Genomic DNA, 17,955 nt, shown 5'->3' with positions numbered 1-17,955 from the left:
AGAAACTAGTTTTGCTTCACAATTCCTTTTCTTTTCCAATTTCTATTAAAAGAATAATTTTTCAATCAATGAACAGATTAAATGTAAATGTCTATGATTAGGTTCCAAACAAAAGAAGTAAGTGTTCATAAAAAGTTGTCTTAGTAGCACAAAGGAGGTAATTAGTTCTCAACATTTTGGATCTAACACACCAGCATAACAAGAAACAAAAGAAAGAGCCCTCTTTTTCTGGAGGGAGTGGTAGATGGTTCTTGAATTATCAGTTTGAAGTAGGCTTTGGAAGAAATTTAATTCCCAAGTCAATGCTACATTATCATTAGCCAAAGTTAATATGCAGCCAAACATGGCCTATTTCAGTAGGAAATAACTGTGATTTTAGTTAAACTAATGAGTGAAGTTTTCTAAACAATTGTAGAACAATTACAGCCCTTTAAAAATAAAACATAAGGGGCCGGAGAGATAGCACAGAGGTGTTTGCCTTGCAAGTGGCCGATCCAGAACCTAAGGTGATTGGTTCGAATCCTGGTGTCCCACATGGTCCCCTGTGCCTGCCAGGAGCTATTTCTGAGCAGATAGCCAGGAGAAATCCCAGAGCATAACTGGGTATGGCCCTAAAACCAAAAATAAATAAATAAATAAATAATAAATAAATAAAAACAAAAACATAAAAACAATTGTCAGCCTAGGGCTCATTTCTTTTTTTGTTTTGTTTTTGTTTTTGTTTTTGGGCCACACCCGGCGATGTTCAGGGGTTACTCCTGGCTGTCTGCTCAGAAATAGCTCCTGGCAGGCACGGGGGACCATATGGGACACCGGGATTTGAACCTATCACCTTTGGTCCTGGATCGGCTGGTTGCAAGGCAAACACCGCTGTGCTATCTCTCCAAGTAGGACTCATTTCTAATCTTTATAAGCTAAATTGCATTTTAGCTTTTTACTAGAAAGTGTTTCCAATTTGGTAAGCAAAAAAAAAAAAAAAGTACATAAATACTGAGCCTGTGGTTATATTTTACCATAGAATATCTTTCATATTACTGTGTGACCAAGACTATGTTTCTCTCCTGTTTGTTGTCCACATGCTTATACCCTATTCACTAACACAGAGATAGGTATGAAAAAACTCAATGTATATATACAAATGCATGATGTATGAAATTCATAAATTCTAAAGAATATAGGAAAGTAGGGAGGAGGGAACCATGACATAAAAATTTTAATAGACCAATGGAGAAAACTGTTTTGGCTATATCAAAGAAGTTATGTCTATATATGTTTTGCAATGATAGAAATACTGTGGTCAGAACTGAGAAAACATTTTTCTAGTTAAAATGGGTCATTGGCAACTACCTCCTTAAAAACTTCTCTGAAGATATTGTTTTAAAACCCAAGATTTTCAACACAATACAAGTTACTCAGATAGTATACATGTTGGTGGACTGTACAGTATTTGTTTTTGAAATGCAGAATACGGATTAAAATATGAGAAGTTTTTAATTAAAATAAAATATTTTGTTTAATGGTTATCAAAAATGAGAATATACATTTTTCATTCATTTGACTTTTTCTTCCCGATGCTGCTTTTACAGACATCAACCGATTGGTCTCTTGTAGGAATGCTAGCGGTATAATTTTAGGATGAGAACTTAATCTCTCCTGCTCAAGCTCAAGGAAAGGTCATACTTTTTTTTTGTTTGTGGGCCATGTCCGGTGGGGCTCAATGGTTACTCCTGGCTATGCACTCAGGATATCAAAGCCTGGTAAGCTGCAAGGCAAACAATGCCCTACATGCTATGCCAATACTTTTGTCCCCAGGTCATACATTTTATGACTCAGAGAGAAAATGAGAGAATCCACTTTTTGGACTCTAAAACCAGTGCTCTTTTCTAAATAACATTTAATATAGCTTTGAATTTTTCCCTTTTGTTAACCCTCCACCTGCCATACAACAGAATTAAACACTGTAATATTTTGAATCTATTTCAGAATGTAACAAATTCAGGGCAGGAGAGACAGTATAGAAGATAAGGCATTTGTTTTGCACACACCCTATAAGGGTTGGATCCCCAGCACCACATATAAACCCCTAAACCACCACAGGAATTATTCTTGAGCTCAGAAGGAGAGTAAGCCCAAACACTGGTGGATGTGACACTTAACTTGGAGCCAATTCAGTCCCTAATTTTAACACTTGGATAAGTTACTTTAAATTAGAATTAGATTCAATTCAAAAGCAAATACGTTTTCTAGATGATCTCATGAAACAATACAGTAGGGCAAACAGGGTGAAAACAAACAAAATTAAAACAGGGAATGAAAGACAGCAGCAAAGAATTACCAAGCTAGTGACTATAGTTTACAACTAGAGTTTAATCCTACTAGAAACTATGAGAGGCAAACAAATGTTCAACTCTTGCTAGTTATTGATTGAATTAAATTGCAATTTCTGACCATAAGGAAAGTCAAAGTGAAGAAAGAGTTGGTGATTTTGGTAGTTAGAAGACAGACAAATACATAGTGAACACCATTAAATTTTCCTAAAGATATCCACAACTGAATTTCTCAGTCCACATTCTGCATTGTAGTTTTTCCACTCTGCATCAAGAGATGGGATTCATTTCTCTACTTATTGAATTAGCTCTGTGATACTTTGACCTAAATAACAACAATAACTCTAGTTTTGGTCTCAACTGGTCTAGCAGCCTCCAGTTCCTATATATATATATATATATATATATATATATATATATATATTTTTTTTTTTTTTTTTTAATATTCTGGCTCCTAGGACAATTCCTCTCAGAACTGAAGAGTCATGCTGAGAGAATTAAAAAACCTCATAGAGGGAGATCAGGTTATTGTGCTGCACTGACCACCAGCTGTGGTCACAGCTGTGGCAGTGTGTCTTCTTGGACACCAAACCCAACTGATACAAAAGAAACAATAACATGTTTATACATCAGGATGGCTAGTCTGTAGTATCCAGAAATTCAAACAAACACTAATCTGTGTTTTGCTATAAGGTATTTTGACCCCCAAAAGGCAATCAGCTAGTAAAGCCACACTAGGATTTATCTGGGAATAAAAAAAACAGGCAGAGCTAGTAAGTACATCCAGCTTCTCCTTTTTGGACTCTACAACTATTGGCTCTGCACTACCCACTTAAGACACAAGAGGGGAAAAAAAGCTGCGGGAAAGTGCAAGGCATTATGGTTTCTGTAGTTTTCTAATCTAAATATTTGCAAAACGTTTTACTATCCAGCTTCATGTAAGTGGGGTTCTGAGCTTAATAAACTTTGAAATCAATTGACTATGACAAAAATATTATTCTAGAGAATGTGAATGGACCTTATCCTCTCATGAAGGCATTAAGAACAAAATCAGGGGCTGGAGAGATAGCATGGAGGTAAGGCATTTGCCTTTCATGCAGAAGGTCATCTGTTCGAATCCTGGCATTTCATATGGTCCCCTATGCCTGCCAGGAGCAATTTTTGAGCATGGAGCCAGGAGTAACCCCTGAGCACTGCTGGGTGTGACCCAAAAACCACACACACACAGACACAAAAAGAACAAAGTCAGATTTTTCTGAAGAAAATCTGCATCTCCAACTATGCACATCGCCAAGATATGGAAATAACCCAAATGCCCAACTACAAATGAATGGATCGAGGAGATGTGGCATATTATATATATATAATATATATATATATATATATATATATATATACATACACACACACACAATGGAATACGATGCAGCTCTGAGAAAAAAATATCAGACTGTGACACAAATTGAACTAAAGGATATTGTTGCAATAGTGTTCACTTAATCACGTCAACACAATCTTGCTTGTTTGTTTGTTTTGGGGGCCACAGGTGTTTGACGCTCAGGGGTTACTCCTGGCTATGTGCTCAGAAATCACTGCTGGCTTGGGGGACCATTATGGGATGCCGGGGGATTGAACCACAGTCCGTTCTCGGCTAGCGCTTGCAAGGCCTTACCTCTAGCACCACCTCTCCAGCCCTACATCAACACAATCTTAAAGCAAAAAAAAAAAAACAGAGATTTTTGTCAGCATTTAAATGGATTGCAATTAGGCAAACTGACCTGAAGCTAAATTTCTGACCAGTTATGTTTCTTGGTAATCCCTGTTCTTAGAGCCAGAAGTTCACACTAAGCACTGCTGTGTGCTCAGGGTGTGATCCATAAAAAAGTAAAAAGCAACAACAACAAAAAAGTAAGATCATATAGGCCAATTACTGAATTATATAAAAAAAAGTATAACCTTAAGAGGTTTAAATTATTAGTAGGTTAAGATAAAAAAATCTTTCATTACTGTCTCTATAAAGCTGCTTAAAATATGAAACCCTGGGGCCCGGAGAGGCAGCACAGCGGCATTTGCCTTGCAAGCAGCCGATCCAGGACCTAAGGTGATTGGTTCGAATCCCGGTGTCCCACATGGTCCCTCGTGCCTGCCAGGAGCTATTTCTGAGCAGACAGCCAGGAGTAACCCCTGAGCACCGCCGGGTGTGACCCAAAAACCTAAAATATTTCTGTAGTTTTATAATAAATAACTTTAATTTAATATCTGTTTTTAAAACATTGTCATTGTTTAGAAACTCTCTAGAAAAAGAGGTAATAATTCTCTTTGGTGATAAAGCTAAAATATTCTGTAAGTATAATGAACTATCTTTTTTTTATTTGTTTTTGGATCAACCTGGCAGTGCTCAGGGGTTATTCCTGGCTCTAAGCTCAGAAATTGCTTCTGGCAGGCTTGGGGGACCATATGTGATGCCAGGACTTGAACCACCGACTTTCTGCATGCAAGGCAAACGCCTTACCTCCATGCTATCTCTCTGGCCCTATAATGAACTATCTTAATATAAATAGCATAGGTCCAATTATTCTCCAACTTTTAGAATGTCCACATGTATTCCTTGAGATTCAAGGGATCATGGAAAAATATTATTTTTATTTTACAATATAGTGCATTGTGCTTTACTCTTCTGTCTAATTATTGCCCAATGACGATGTCACATTTTCCAAAGTTTTTTTAGACATTTATTTATAAAGATAGTTGCTTGTAAGACAGTTGAATAAGAAAGGTAGGCACTTTAGAGAATATTGGAAAAGAAAATGAGTAAAAAATAATGTCACCTTGAGCTGGGCAATGCTGCGGTCGGAGCAGGGGCAGTTGGGCAGTGGGAGCGCAGACTGAAAAATGCAGACCTCCCGGACACTGCTTGTTACTTCGGCTCTGACCCGCTGTTGTACCAGGGGTCTTATTAGGCCTGTGTCTGCCTCCTTCCTGAACAGGCCCGAGATCCCATCTAAACAACCTCAGCCTTCTTACAACAGCTCTCCACTCCAGCTGGCCAGACGGGAGTTCCAGACCAGCATGGTCTCCCAGGACATTGACACAGCCGCCAAATTTATTGGTGCTGGAGCCGCCACCATAGGTGTGGCTGGCTCAGGTGCTGGCATTGGAACCGTGTTTGGCAGCTTAATCATTGGTTATGCCAGGAACCCATCTCTCAAGCAGCAGCTCTTCTCCTATGCCATCCTGGGCTTTGCCCTGTCTGAGGCCATGGGACTCTTCTGTTTGATGGTCGCCTTCCTCATCCTCTTCGCCATGTGAGGCTCTGTGGGGGTCACCTACCCATCCCTGCTGCTTCGACTCCAGGCCACACCTAGTGCTGAGTGTGCTGAGCTTTACCATTAAACATAACGTTTCTCTAAACCAAATAATAATAATAATGTTGTCTAGTATCTGGTTCTTGATATGGGTCATACTTGGCAGGCTCCGGGGTCCATATGGGATGCTGGGATTCAAACCACCGCCCTTCTGCATGCAAGGCAAACGCCTTACCTACATGCTATCTCTCCAGCCCTCTTTATATAATTTTCAATATCCAGTTGGCCTGAGGTTCTCTTTTTATTTCATATGGTTTATATCTATCGTTTAATTCCCTCTGTTTTTTTATTTAAAATTCATTTCAAGGATTTAACTTCTGCCTAAAGATGGAGAGAGCTGTAAAGTGTTCCTCTCAGACTTACAATAGAAGCCAGAGATCAACAATTATATAATCATCAAATAAAGTCATTTTCATGAACATTTATGTGTTAATATCACAAAACAAGCAATTGGCCTTATTCTTAGGCATAGAATAAGACCTGTTCATGCCTATCCAATTTACCTTCCAGCATCTGAGTATATTCAATCCAAATCATGGAGAGAAAATTAAAAAATTTCCTTTTAAGCAAAGACTTGGTTATTATAACCCTGTAATAACTCCTGAAATCAGTCTTAAACCTCCACATTTATTTTCTTAGAGTTATTGTGGCCATTCAAGGTCATTTGAATTTACATAATCATCTTGAATTTATGAATCACCTTGTCAAGTCTACAAATGTATGTGTCTGCTGAATTTTGATTATGATTTGGTTGAATCTATAGATTAATTTTGGTGAGTTGGTAGTTTTATCTATATTTCTCTCCATTTAGTTAGAGCTTCTTTAATTTATCTACTATTCCCAGATTTTGGTAAACAAAAAAATTCCTGTCTATAATCAGTGATAAACCTAAATATTTCATTTGGGGGATAAATGGTCTTTTAAAATTTTTCAATTTTCAGTTATTTGTTATTGATTATCTAGAATAGCGACAGATTTTTGTATGCTGATGTTTTTTTAAATCCCATGGCCTTGCTAAATCACTTATTAATTTTCAACAAAGCAGTAAAAATAGACCCAATCCCAGCCTGGTCTAACTGTTTTTTTCCTTAGTTAGTTGAGAAATAATTTCTCGTGTATATGACCACAGTGTGACCTCTTTTTCTCTGTCTGCTGTATGACCTTGAGTATGAGAATCAACCTCCCTGAGATTCAACGTTTACCTTGCTGCACTAGGATTGATGGGATAAGGACTGTTAAAGCTCACTTGCGGCAAACAAAGCTGATTTTAGTGCCCTTTGCCTCAGTTTTTAAATGCTCTATGTAAATTTCTTGCATGTTTCCAATTACTAAGCTCCCTTTATACCAAGAGAAAGTGCTCAAAAAGTTGACTGGTCATAAAGTACTTTTAAAGATCCAAAGGTTGATTCATAACTAATGTACATACGATTTCTAAACATAGCTGATTTAGTTAGAGCATACTTCATCTTGGTATAACCTAGAAGTTACTTTGATAATTTTCTTACTTTTTTTTTGTTTGGGGGCACACTGGGCTATTCTTTTAGCTCTTTGTTCTGGGAGCACTCGTGGCAGGTTCAGGGGACCATATAAGATACTGGGGATTAATATGCTCTGGCATGTGCAAGACAAGTGCCTAATATACTTTACTATCTTTCCGATCTCTTCTTTTAAAACTTAAGTACAGCCAAGGACATGTTCCCTCTAGATTTTGTCTAGGCCCTTGACCTGCTTAGGAGAATTCATGAAAGACAAAAAATACTAAGAAGTTAATACCATAGGAAAAAAAATGAGCGATAGTATGAAATAAAAAAAAGAACTTATTTTTATCATTCTTCAATCTATTCTATATTACCCAATTGGTATAAACTTGAATTGTCCACAGGAATTAGCCTGCTGTTTATGACACATTTTTTTGAGGGGAGCCACATTTGACTGCGCTCAGGGTTTACTCCTGGCTCTGCCCTCAGAAATCACACCTGGCCGGCTTGGGGGACCATGTGGGATGCCGGGGAACCAAACCTGGGTCAGCTGAGTGCAAGGCAAATGCTATACCCGCTGGTGCTATTGCTCTGGCCCCTGATTCTTTTCCTTCTCTGTCTCATAATCCTTTATCTCAGATTCTTAAAATACTTTTCTAGGATCAATCATAAGCATACAGTATTTCCAGAGTGTGCCAGCATATAAAATAAAAATAGGTCCATCAAAAGAAAATTGACTAGATGAATTTTATATAATGTTCATAAAATGAAACATTATATAGCTATTAAAAATAATTAGGCAAGGTTAGAGTGATAGCACTGTAGGTAGGATATTTGTCTTGCATGTATCTGACCTATATTCAATTCCTGGTACCACATATGATGACCCCCTGAGCCCTTCCAGGAGTGATTCCTAAGTACAGAGCCAGGAATAAGTCCTGTACACCTCCAGGTGGCACCCAAAATCCAAAATACAAAAAGAAGAGAATTAGAGAGAGGCTGAAGGGATAGTACAGTGGGTAGAGCATTTGCTTTCCATGTGGTCAAGCATTTTATATGATCCTCCTATTAAGCTGGACCCACAGAGATATGGAGACAACAGAGATTGATAAAGACTTTATTAGAAATCAGCACTGAGGACCCCTGGGCCAAAGAGACATCCTGAGCTATCAGCACACATTATAAAATTTTCTAACACAAAGGCTGGAGGAGTCAAGGCCACATTCCCACCTCATTGATGCAAGTAGGGATACAAACTGGAAAACAAAGTTAGAGTGCCTGAGATATCCTGTCAAGCTTTTGACACTTACCTAATTTATGAGGTTGTCTTTCCTATTTTCATGCTCTTGAGGGCTATCAGTCTTGTGAGAGAGCTCCATTTCTCAGGATAATTGCATCTGGGTGTTTTTCCTTATCTTCATTTATAGCCCATCTAAGAAGTGTCCCTTTGATGTTAAATCTTTGTTGTTTTTCTGGTGTGTAGGGACTGCCTCACAATAACAAGTCTTGTCTCTAAGTTCTTCCATTTAAGCTGTTTCTGTACACACCTAAAATAAGCAACATATAGCACCTAGGATATCCTGACAAATTGTGACACACATCATGTCCAATTTAGGTTCGGGCAGCTCTAATTTTGGCCTCCAGCCAGGATTACTGACTTTAGTCTAAATTTGTGGCTTATTTGTTTCACACCCCAAGCCTGCCAGGAGTGAATATTCAGTGCAGATCTAGGAGTTACACCTAAGCACAACCCAACCAGGAGTGGCCCAAAAATCAAAGTAACAATAACAAAAGAATTGGGCAAATCTGAAGCTTTCAAAATACTGACATAGAAAGTCTATAGCTATGTTAAGGCTGTTGTTCAAGGGCGTGGTGCATAGCTCACAGGATTGGAGCTCATGCTTCAGAGGCCCTGATTTTCCGAGTTGTTCAACTAGCAACTCAGAGTCCCCTGATCACCTCTAAATGTGACTCTGATGTCTCAAAGGTTCAAACAGCTCAAGATTCCCACCCAAACATTGTTGGGTGGTAAAATAAAGTGCTTATACCACTCAGCAAGTAAAAAGCAGATCCAGAGTCTGAACTCAGGTCTCTTGATTACAAAAGTGATTGTTTAGTGACACTATATTATACATTCTCTCCAATAATACTTATTCTAGCTGTTTAGGTTGACCAGAAGCACTGAAATGTGTCACTGCAATGAGTTGAGGTTACTTGACCATCTGAGAGGACATGTGAGGTCAGGATCAGCAGGATTGATAAAGGAGAGGCATAAGCCAGAGAGTGCAACTTACTGGAGCACATGCTCTGCAAGCAGGAGTCCTGGGTTTTATTTGAGGCAATATCGGATCCCACAGAACAATAAAAATGACTCCCCCCTCCCACTGTCCCAGCACTGACAGAAATAGCACTCCATCCCTATCCTCAGCACACTGGGTGTGTGTGCTAATAAGCAAAGAGGCCCAAACAACAAAACAATGAAAGAATAGAGAGGAAGCTTGAAATACCTCTGCAAGAGACACGCAATAAATAACAAAAAAAAAACACTAGAATTTACTGTATTACACTGCATAATCAACAACGCCCCCATTGTAAACTAATACGGACACAATTACAAAATGCTTCATGGGGCTGGAGAGATAGCATGGAGGTAAAGTGTTTGCCTTGCATGCAGAAGGTCGGTGGTTCAAAATCCCGGCATCCCATATGGTCCGCTGAGCCTGCCAGGAACGATTTCTGAGCACATAGCCAGGAGTAACCCCTGAGCGCTGCTGGGTGTGACTCCCCCAAAAAATGCTTCATGTAATAATCACACACTCCTTACTTGCAAAATAAGTTGGCATTCAATCTGCAAACATTATGAAATGAAATGCTGTAGCCTGTAGTTCTTACAATATTTTCTTTTTGCATCCTGAAGGAAGGAACTATGTTAGCTTATATTTATTAAAGGATAGCTTCTCCCAACTATAACAGGAAGACTATCACATAGAATGCCACATTGTATCCTCTCCTCTCAACCTGCCTAAGAAGAGACCACTACTATCCATTGTCATCAATTTACAGCCAAGGAATTTGGAACACAGCAAATTCATTTGTCCAAGATCACACAACTTGTAACAGAAGGTAGTAGCATGTGACACCCAGGAGTACTTAAGCCAAAATTCTCAACCTCTCTATTCTACCATTTTCCTAGGACACAATGGCAAGTGCCTGTTGGAAAAGGGAGGTTTTTCTGTTATGGTTCCCTTCCAGGTGCCCCAGGAATGAATGATGCCAACATTTCTACAAAGACATGTCATAGATAATTGCAGACGGTGAGAAGTGGAACATTCTCCACCTGGTACCCAATCCTTACCACATTAAATAGTATTTATTACACAAAATTCTTTGGTTTTAACCTGCCTCGAGCATCCCTTTGTTTCCAATCCTTATCTTCAAGAGTACCTGTTGAACCCTGATGAGAAGTGTATCCAAGTCTCAAACAATTATGAAATCCACTAAATAATTGTTGAACAGAATCACAGTGTTCGCAGACTGTTCACTGTGGCATCAGCACCTCCAGGCTGCAAAGCTACTGCTCATGCACCCAGGGATTTCTGGCTAGAGAATAGTCCCAGCCAGGCAAAACACTATCCACTCCTTCAGGGAGAGGAGGCTACGGATTTGGCTCTTCAAGTCTTAAGCCCCTGAGGAGTTTTCTTTGCCAATAAACGGATAATCTTGGAGCCCTCATGGAACCACAAATGCAAGGATTTCAGTAGAAGTCAGAGGCATACAAGAACTCTGAAATGAAGTGAACCCAAGTTATTTAAGTAGCAAATCCCTAACTAATACCACCCAACTCTTCTATTGGTGTATTCCTGGGCCTTTTAACTTTTATAGATCTGGCACATTTTACATGTCAACAAATTAGTAGTTAGGTTTAGAAGACAGGACAAAATGAAAGTCTGTTTTTGCTTCATGAAATTTGCACACACAATAAAAATGTGCATTTTTTTTTTTTTTGGTTTTTGAGCCACACCCAGTGTTGCTCAGAAATAGCTCCTGGCAGGCATGGGGGACCATATGGGACACCGGGATTCGAACCAACCACCTTTGGTCCTGGATCGGCTGCTTGCAAGGCAAACACCGCTGTGCTATCTCTCCAGGCCCTCATTTAAATTTTGTGATACAAAAAAAAAACAAACTTGTGTTGTTTCAGTCACCCAGATTGTGGCATTTTAAATTACAAACCTAATAAATACCCCAACTCATATTGATACAGATATACAGGGTATATATCAATGTATATACAGATATACATTGTACAATGTATATACAGATATACATTGACTGGTGTTTATATTCATTTTGTTTGTTTGTTTGTTTGGGGCCATGCCCATCAGTGCTCAGGGTGTGGTTCTACTCTCAGGAATCACTCCTGGCAGTGTTGGAAGACTAAATGAAATGCTGAGGATTAAACCCAGGTTGGCCACTTGCGAGGTAAGCACCTATCTTGCTGTATTATCTCTTCAACCTTGTTTAAATTTTAAAACATAAAATTCTAACTCCAACATATTTTCAATATCAGTCTTTTATTCATCATTTCAACTACTTATTTTGGTTTTATTTTTTTGTTTTGGGGTCCAATGGTGCTCAGAGGTTACTCCTGGCTTTTGCACTCAGAAATTACTCCTGGCAGGCTTCGGGGACCATTTGGAACACTGGGGATCAAACCTGGATTGCCCGTGTGCAAGGCAAACACCCTACCTGCTGTGCTATCACTCCAGCCCCAAATGAACTACTTTTGTTTGTTTTGTTTTGTTTTGTTTTTGTTTTGGGGCCACCCCTGGTGGCGCTCAGGGATTACTCCTGGCTATGCACTCAGAAATCGTTCCTGGCTTGGGGCACCACATGGGCCGCCAGGGGATCGAATCCCGGTCTGTCCTAGGCTACCATAGGCAAGGCCTTGCCGCTTGTGCCACTGCTCCAACTCCCCAACTGAACTACTTTTAAGGTATAAAAATAACAATTCTCTACGGCTCTCCATAAGATCCATATGACTACAGAAATGAATCACTTTGTTTGCATCCTGTGCATTTGAAACCTATCTTCAAATTTAGAATAATCAACATTACATATTAATGGTGTGATTTTGGTCAAGTCTTTTACCTCTCTCTCCTCAAAATAAGGGAGTGTACTTATATTCCCTCTAATTTCTAGCTAAAATATTTTGTGATTTCTTAGGAGCCCCCCAGTTTAGACACATTGGATGAACTATGATCCAGGTAATCTAAAAGCATAGTTGCTTATAGAAACCAGTTCTGCTAATATACAAGAGTCTAAAAACAAGAGAGTTCCTGCAAGTTAAATATTCAAAGAGAAAACTGCATTTAAGTCTGTCACCATTTATTCCCCCGCCCAAGTCTGTCACCATTTAAAATGCATAATTTTAGCATTTAGTCTAGAAATATTCATTTAATTTATTATATTTTATTGTTCATAAAAGAGGTCCTGTATCTTGACTTGTCATATGTCAATGATAAATCAGCCTCAGAATGCAAATTATACTTATTTTGAGTAATCTATTTCCTGTTTAATTATTTTTAATTTTAGACTCTCCTAAAATGTTTTAATAGAAATTTGGGATTCTAAATGACTACTTATTCATCTGCTTATTCTGTATATTTACTAAATATAATTAGTTGTATTACTTGTTTGGGTGATTTTTATTTCTCTAAAAACTAAAAATTAAAAACACCCAAAATTAAAAACCCCCAAATTAAAATTTTTTATGGAGATCAATGTGAATTATGTGTCTTTCACAGTTGTATTTTAGGCATATAGTGACAGGACTTGGGGCCATTCCCACCACCAGTGTTGATCTCTCTCCACCATAGTTCCCAGCGTGCATCTCATACCTTCACCCTCAGCGCCCTGGACTGCTAGTGTAACAGGTCCATTTTGTGTATAGCTTGTTATAGTTTGGGTCTCTTGATTCTATTGTCATTAACTTTAGTTTGAGTATTTGGATCTGACAATTTTTTTATTTCTACTCAATGCTCCTGGGACCACTTGGCCCCTGGGTCCCATCCACCTTTTTTTTTTTCTTTTCTCAATTTGTAGGAAAAATAGAAATATGAGGTAGAACAAGATGATTCATGTTCTATGGTTCTGTAAAAATAAAGGTGGGAGTCCCTATATAGAAGCTATAAATAAAATTAAAATAAAAAAAGAAGAAATAATAAATGGAGCATATGTGGTAATTGTGTGTGTGTATTGTGTGTGTGTGTGTGTATGTGTGTGTGTGTGTGTGTGTGTGCATAAGTGCAGTAAAACTTGGGGAAATTAGAAAGGAAATTCCCTTGGCCTAAGAGATACAGGGTGTCTCCACCCTTAAAGCATACTGTCATGAGACCAACTACAGGCTTCAGGCATTTTAGTTGACAAACCCCAAGGTCTTTCTTTATATCCCAGGAAAAGTTCTCAGTCATAGTTGTCAAAGTCAGTCTTCTATAATTAGAGATCTTGGAAAAAAAAAGTCCGAATTTCAAGGCTAAAGAAATAGTATAGCAGATAAGCTCTCTTGCATGTAGTCAACCACAATTCAGTCCTTGGCATTGCATTATAGGCTTGCAAGTACTGCCATGAGAGAACCCTGAGCACAGAGCCAGGAATAAACTCTGAGCATTGCCTTATTTATACACCCTCAAAACAAACAAAAGCAAACAATAATAGGCAAATCTGTTTGAAGATAAATAAAATATCCTAAAAACATACATTATTTTGCCAGGTTCATAGTAAAAGCTTTATGTTAAAATCAATGAGGATCCTCTGTGCCTATTGTAGAATTAATGTGGTACAAAATAATCCGGGCGGGCGGGTGCATCACACCTCTTAGTGCTCAGGGGTTATTCCTGGCTCTGCACTCAGGAATCATTCCTGGTGGGCTCAGAGGACCATATGGGATTTCAAGGATCAAACCAAGGTTAGCAGACTGCAAGGCAAAAGCCCTACCTGCTGTGCTATCTCTCTGGCCCCATTGTACACAAATTTTATAAAACATCTAAATAAAAGCAATATCAATATTGCCTTTAGAGATTAGGCAAATGGGTTCTTTTCCTGTTTTTATATATTAATAATGTTGCCTGTAGAGATAATACAGAGACTAAGATACTTGTTTATCTCTATTCTATGCCACAGTGATACTTATGGTCTACTAGCCATCACCAACACTGAGCCCTGATCACAGACCAAAAATAAGCCCTTAGCACACTCCCAAAGTGTTTTCCTTGTCCAGTCATGACATTCCACATAAGCTGAGAAAAACCCTGAACCAAGACCATACCTGTCAAAAGGCCACTCACATCTCCTTCTGCTACCCTTAACCCCTGACAGTAACTGATCCAGCTATAGAGGTGCCTTTTCTCTTTTCAGACCCTTTCTTTTGTTTTATTAAATTTTTAAATGTGATTTTATCTATGAAGTTCTTGATAGTAGAATTTCAGATATACAGAGAAATCAGGATCACTTCACCACTAGTGTTGACCTTCCTCTACCAATGATCCCAGAGTACATATTATACCACTACCCTTTGCCCCTGGCCTGCAAATATAACAGGCCCATTTAAGTTTAGATTGTTAAAGTTTAGATTTCATTTTTCTTTTCTTTTCTTTTCTTTTTTTTTTTTTTTGTTTTTGGGTCACATCCAGAAGTACTCAGGGGTTCCTCCTGGCTCTATGCTCAGAGATCGCCCCTGCCAGGCAGAGGGAACCATATGAAATGCTGGGATTCGAACCACCGTCCTTCTGCATGAAAGGCAAACGCTTTACCTCCATGCTGTCTCTCCAGCCCCAAAGTTTAGATTTCTATTGTTGATTCTATTGTTGTTGACTTTGGCTTATACATTAGTTGTCCTTTTATTTTCCACCAATGCACCTGAGACCTCCTGGCCCCTGACCCCATCCTTTCTTTTTTTCTTTTTTTTTTTTTTTTGGTTTTTCGGCCACACCCTGTGATGCTCAGGGGTTACTCCTGGCTATGTGCTCAGAAGTTGCTCCTGGCTTCTTGGGGGACCATATGGGACGCCAGGGGATCGAACCGTGGTCCGTCCTAGGCTAGCGCAGGCAAGGCAGGCACCTTACCTCCAGCGCCACCGCCCGGCCCCTTTCTTTTTTTCTTAATTTTATAGAAAAATGCACAAATATTTGGCAAAAACAAAGTAATCTGTGTACCAAAGGTTCTCTGAAAAAGGAAGGAGTATCTATCTAAAAGATAAAAAATAAAAATATTAAAAAGAAGAAAGGGGGTATGGCAGTGTTTTTGCATAGGTGCAGCAAAAGTTGGGGAAAATAGAAAGGAAAAACCGTTAGCCTAAAAATAGGGAGATACTACTCATGAAGTATCTTGCCAATAAGAACAACTACAGACTCCAGGTATACTAAGATGTCTAACCCCAAAATCTTTCTTCATGATCCCAGTAAAAGTTCTCTTAAATCCCAGTTGTCACAGTCAGGTTTCTGTAAGTTGAGATCTTGGTTTTTGCTTAGATTCTATGTCAAAGTCAGGGTTTCACAGAGTGTCTTCTGGGTTCATCTCACTGTTAGGTGTTGAGGCAGGGAAATATCCCTGAAAGCAAGTTGTTGCTGTTTTCAAGTCATGGTGTTGTATAAACTCACTTTGGATCAAGTCAGTGCCAGGGCAGCATTAGGGCCTTGCCTGGTGCTAGTGCAGAAAACCGTGCCAGTTCCACAGATGGGATCCAAGGTTCAGAGGTGAACAATCAATGTCCCATCAACTTAAGCCTAAATCAACTGTGACAAATGTTCAGGATGAAAGGTCCCCTGCAATATAAAATTTATGAGTTCCTATCCATATTAGATAAGAACTTCTTTCTATATTTAAGATTTCCCCATTTTAATGTGCCTATGCAAAAAGAAACAATGCCACATGATACTACTGGTGCATATAGGGGCAAAAATAACAAGCTAAACAATCCCTAAAACCTGGTTCTAACATAAATTCAGAAAACTAGAAAAACTTATCTACTAGAAATTCCTACTAAACAATTTCAAAAAAGCGATGGGGAAAACTGCATCTATATAAGGAAATACACAATAAGAATTATATCTATTAAGAAAATACATTTGGGCCCAGAGAGATAGCACAGTGGCATTTGCCTTTCAAGCAGCCAATCCAGGACCAAAGGTGGTTGGTTCGAATCCCGGTGTCCCATAAGGTCCCCCGTGCCTGCCAGGAGCTATTTCTGAGCAGACAGCCAGGAGTAACCCCTGAGCACCGCCGGGTGTGACCCAAAAACCAAAAAAAAAAAAAAAAAAAAGAAAAGAAAACACATTTAGGGGCCAGAGTGGTGATGGAAGTGGTAGGGTGTTTGCCTTGCATGTGCTAACCTAGGACAGACCAAGGTTTGATCCCCCCAATGTCCCATATTGTCCCCCCAAGCCAGGAGCGATTTCTGAGCACATAGCCAGGAGTAACCCTTGAGTGTCCCGGGTGTGGCACAAAAAACAAAACAAAAAGGAAATACATTTAAAAATATATATGAAGGAAATATACATATCTCCTTTAAGTCTTTTGAAATAGTGGTGGTGGGGGGATAAAATCTAGAGCACAGCTTAATCTTGTGACATAGTCTTGTGGAGTCTGAAACACAGTTCCCAGCAGTCATGGATCAAGAAATGTCTTAGAGCAGGGGGTTTCTATAAAACTGAATTTGGTAGCAAGCAACAGTCCACAGCAAAGGGAGGTGGGAGAAAAGATGCTGCCAAGAGTAAATCAGCAGCAGTGGAAGTGGCAGCTTCTTCCTGGGCCGCGGCAAGGAGGGCTTGGAATCTCTTTTTGCTTTGGGATTCCTGAAGAGTTAAGAACTAAGGGTAGGGGCCAGAGCAGTGACATGGAGCAGTAAGGCGTTTGCCTAGCTGGCGCTAGCCTAGGACGGACTGCAGTTCGATCTCCCCGGGGTCCCATATGGTCCCCCAAGCCAGGAGCGATTTTTGAGTGCTTAGCCAGGAGTAACCCGAGTGTCACCGGTTGTGGCCCCCCCCAAACAAACAAACAAACAAACAAACAAACAAAAAGAACTGAAGGTAAAAAGGAAAAAGGGTTAAATAGGGAAAAATAACAGTTTGGGTTGAGACAGTGAAAGAATAGGAAACGGGGCCAGAGTGGTGGCACTAGAGGTAAGGCATCTGCCTTGCAAGCACTAGCCTAGGATGGACCGGGTTCGATCCCCCCAGCATCCCATGTGGTTCCCCCAAGCCAGGAGCAATTTCTGAGCACATAGCCAGGAGTAATCCCTGAGCGTCAATGGGTTTGGTCCAAAAAATCAAAACAAAAACAAAAAAGGATAGGAAAGGAAAGGATTCATAAGGTGGTAAGTGGGGGAGGTGGAAGGAAGGACTATATACAACAAAGACAGACATTATGTACATTACAGGTGGACATTAGACAGAAATAGAGGTGGCCAGCACATACAGTCACACACACACACACACACACACACACACACACACACACACACACTGAAGATCAATCCATAGTTTGCAGTTGAAAAACTGACCCAGGTTGAATGGGTCAGAACGCCTAAAAAAATATAAATCCAGCAAGTTAGATGTAAAGGTTTTCTATTTTCTAGGAAAATCATCTTTGGTGAGGATTAACTTTACTGAAGAAAGGGTTTCTGGGTTAGATTGTTCATAGAGCATTTTTAAAACAATTATAATTTTCAAGTGTGGAATACTAAGCAATATGGTAATGAGCACTGTAAAAGACGTCTGCACCATGAAG

The 17,955-nt window shown here is 39.4% G+C and overlaps 1 protein-coding gene across 1 annotated transcript; it reads left to right on the top strand.

Moving 5' to 3' along the window:
- Positions 1 to 5,156: 5,156 nt before the first annotated feature.
- Positions 5,157 to 5,755, top strand: LOC126010782 (ATP synthase F(0) complex subunit C1, mitochondrial-like). Its single transcript, XM_049774371.1, has one exon. The coding sequence runs from the start codon at positions 5,220 to 5,222 to the stop codon at positions 5,634 to 5,636; it is 417 nt and encodes a 138-aa protein (XP_049630328.1). The 5' UTR covers positions 5,157 to 5,219; the 3' UTR covers positions 5,637 to 5,755.
- Positions 5,756 to 17,955: the final 12,200 nt, after the last annotated feature.

This window comes from Suncus etruscus, chromosome 6 (genome assembly GCF_024139225.1).
Source record: "Suncus etruscus isolate mSunEtr1 chromosome 6, mSunEtr1.pri.cur, whole genome shotgun sequence".
Classification (NCBI taxonomy): domain Eukaryota; kingdom Metazoa; phylum Chordata; class Mammalia; order Eulipotyphla; family Soricidae; genus Suncus; species Suncus etruscus.
Note: the sequence above shows the minus strand (reverse complement) of the source record. Positions and strands in the feature narration are given on the sequence as shown.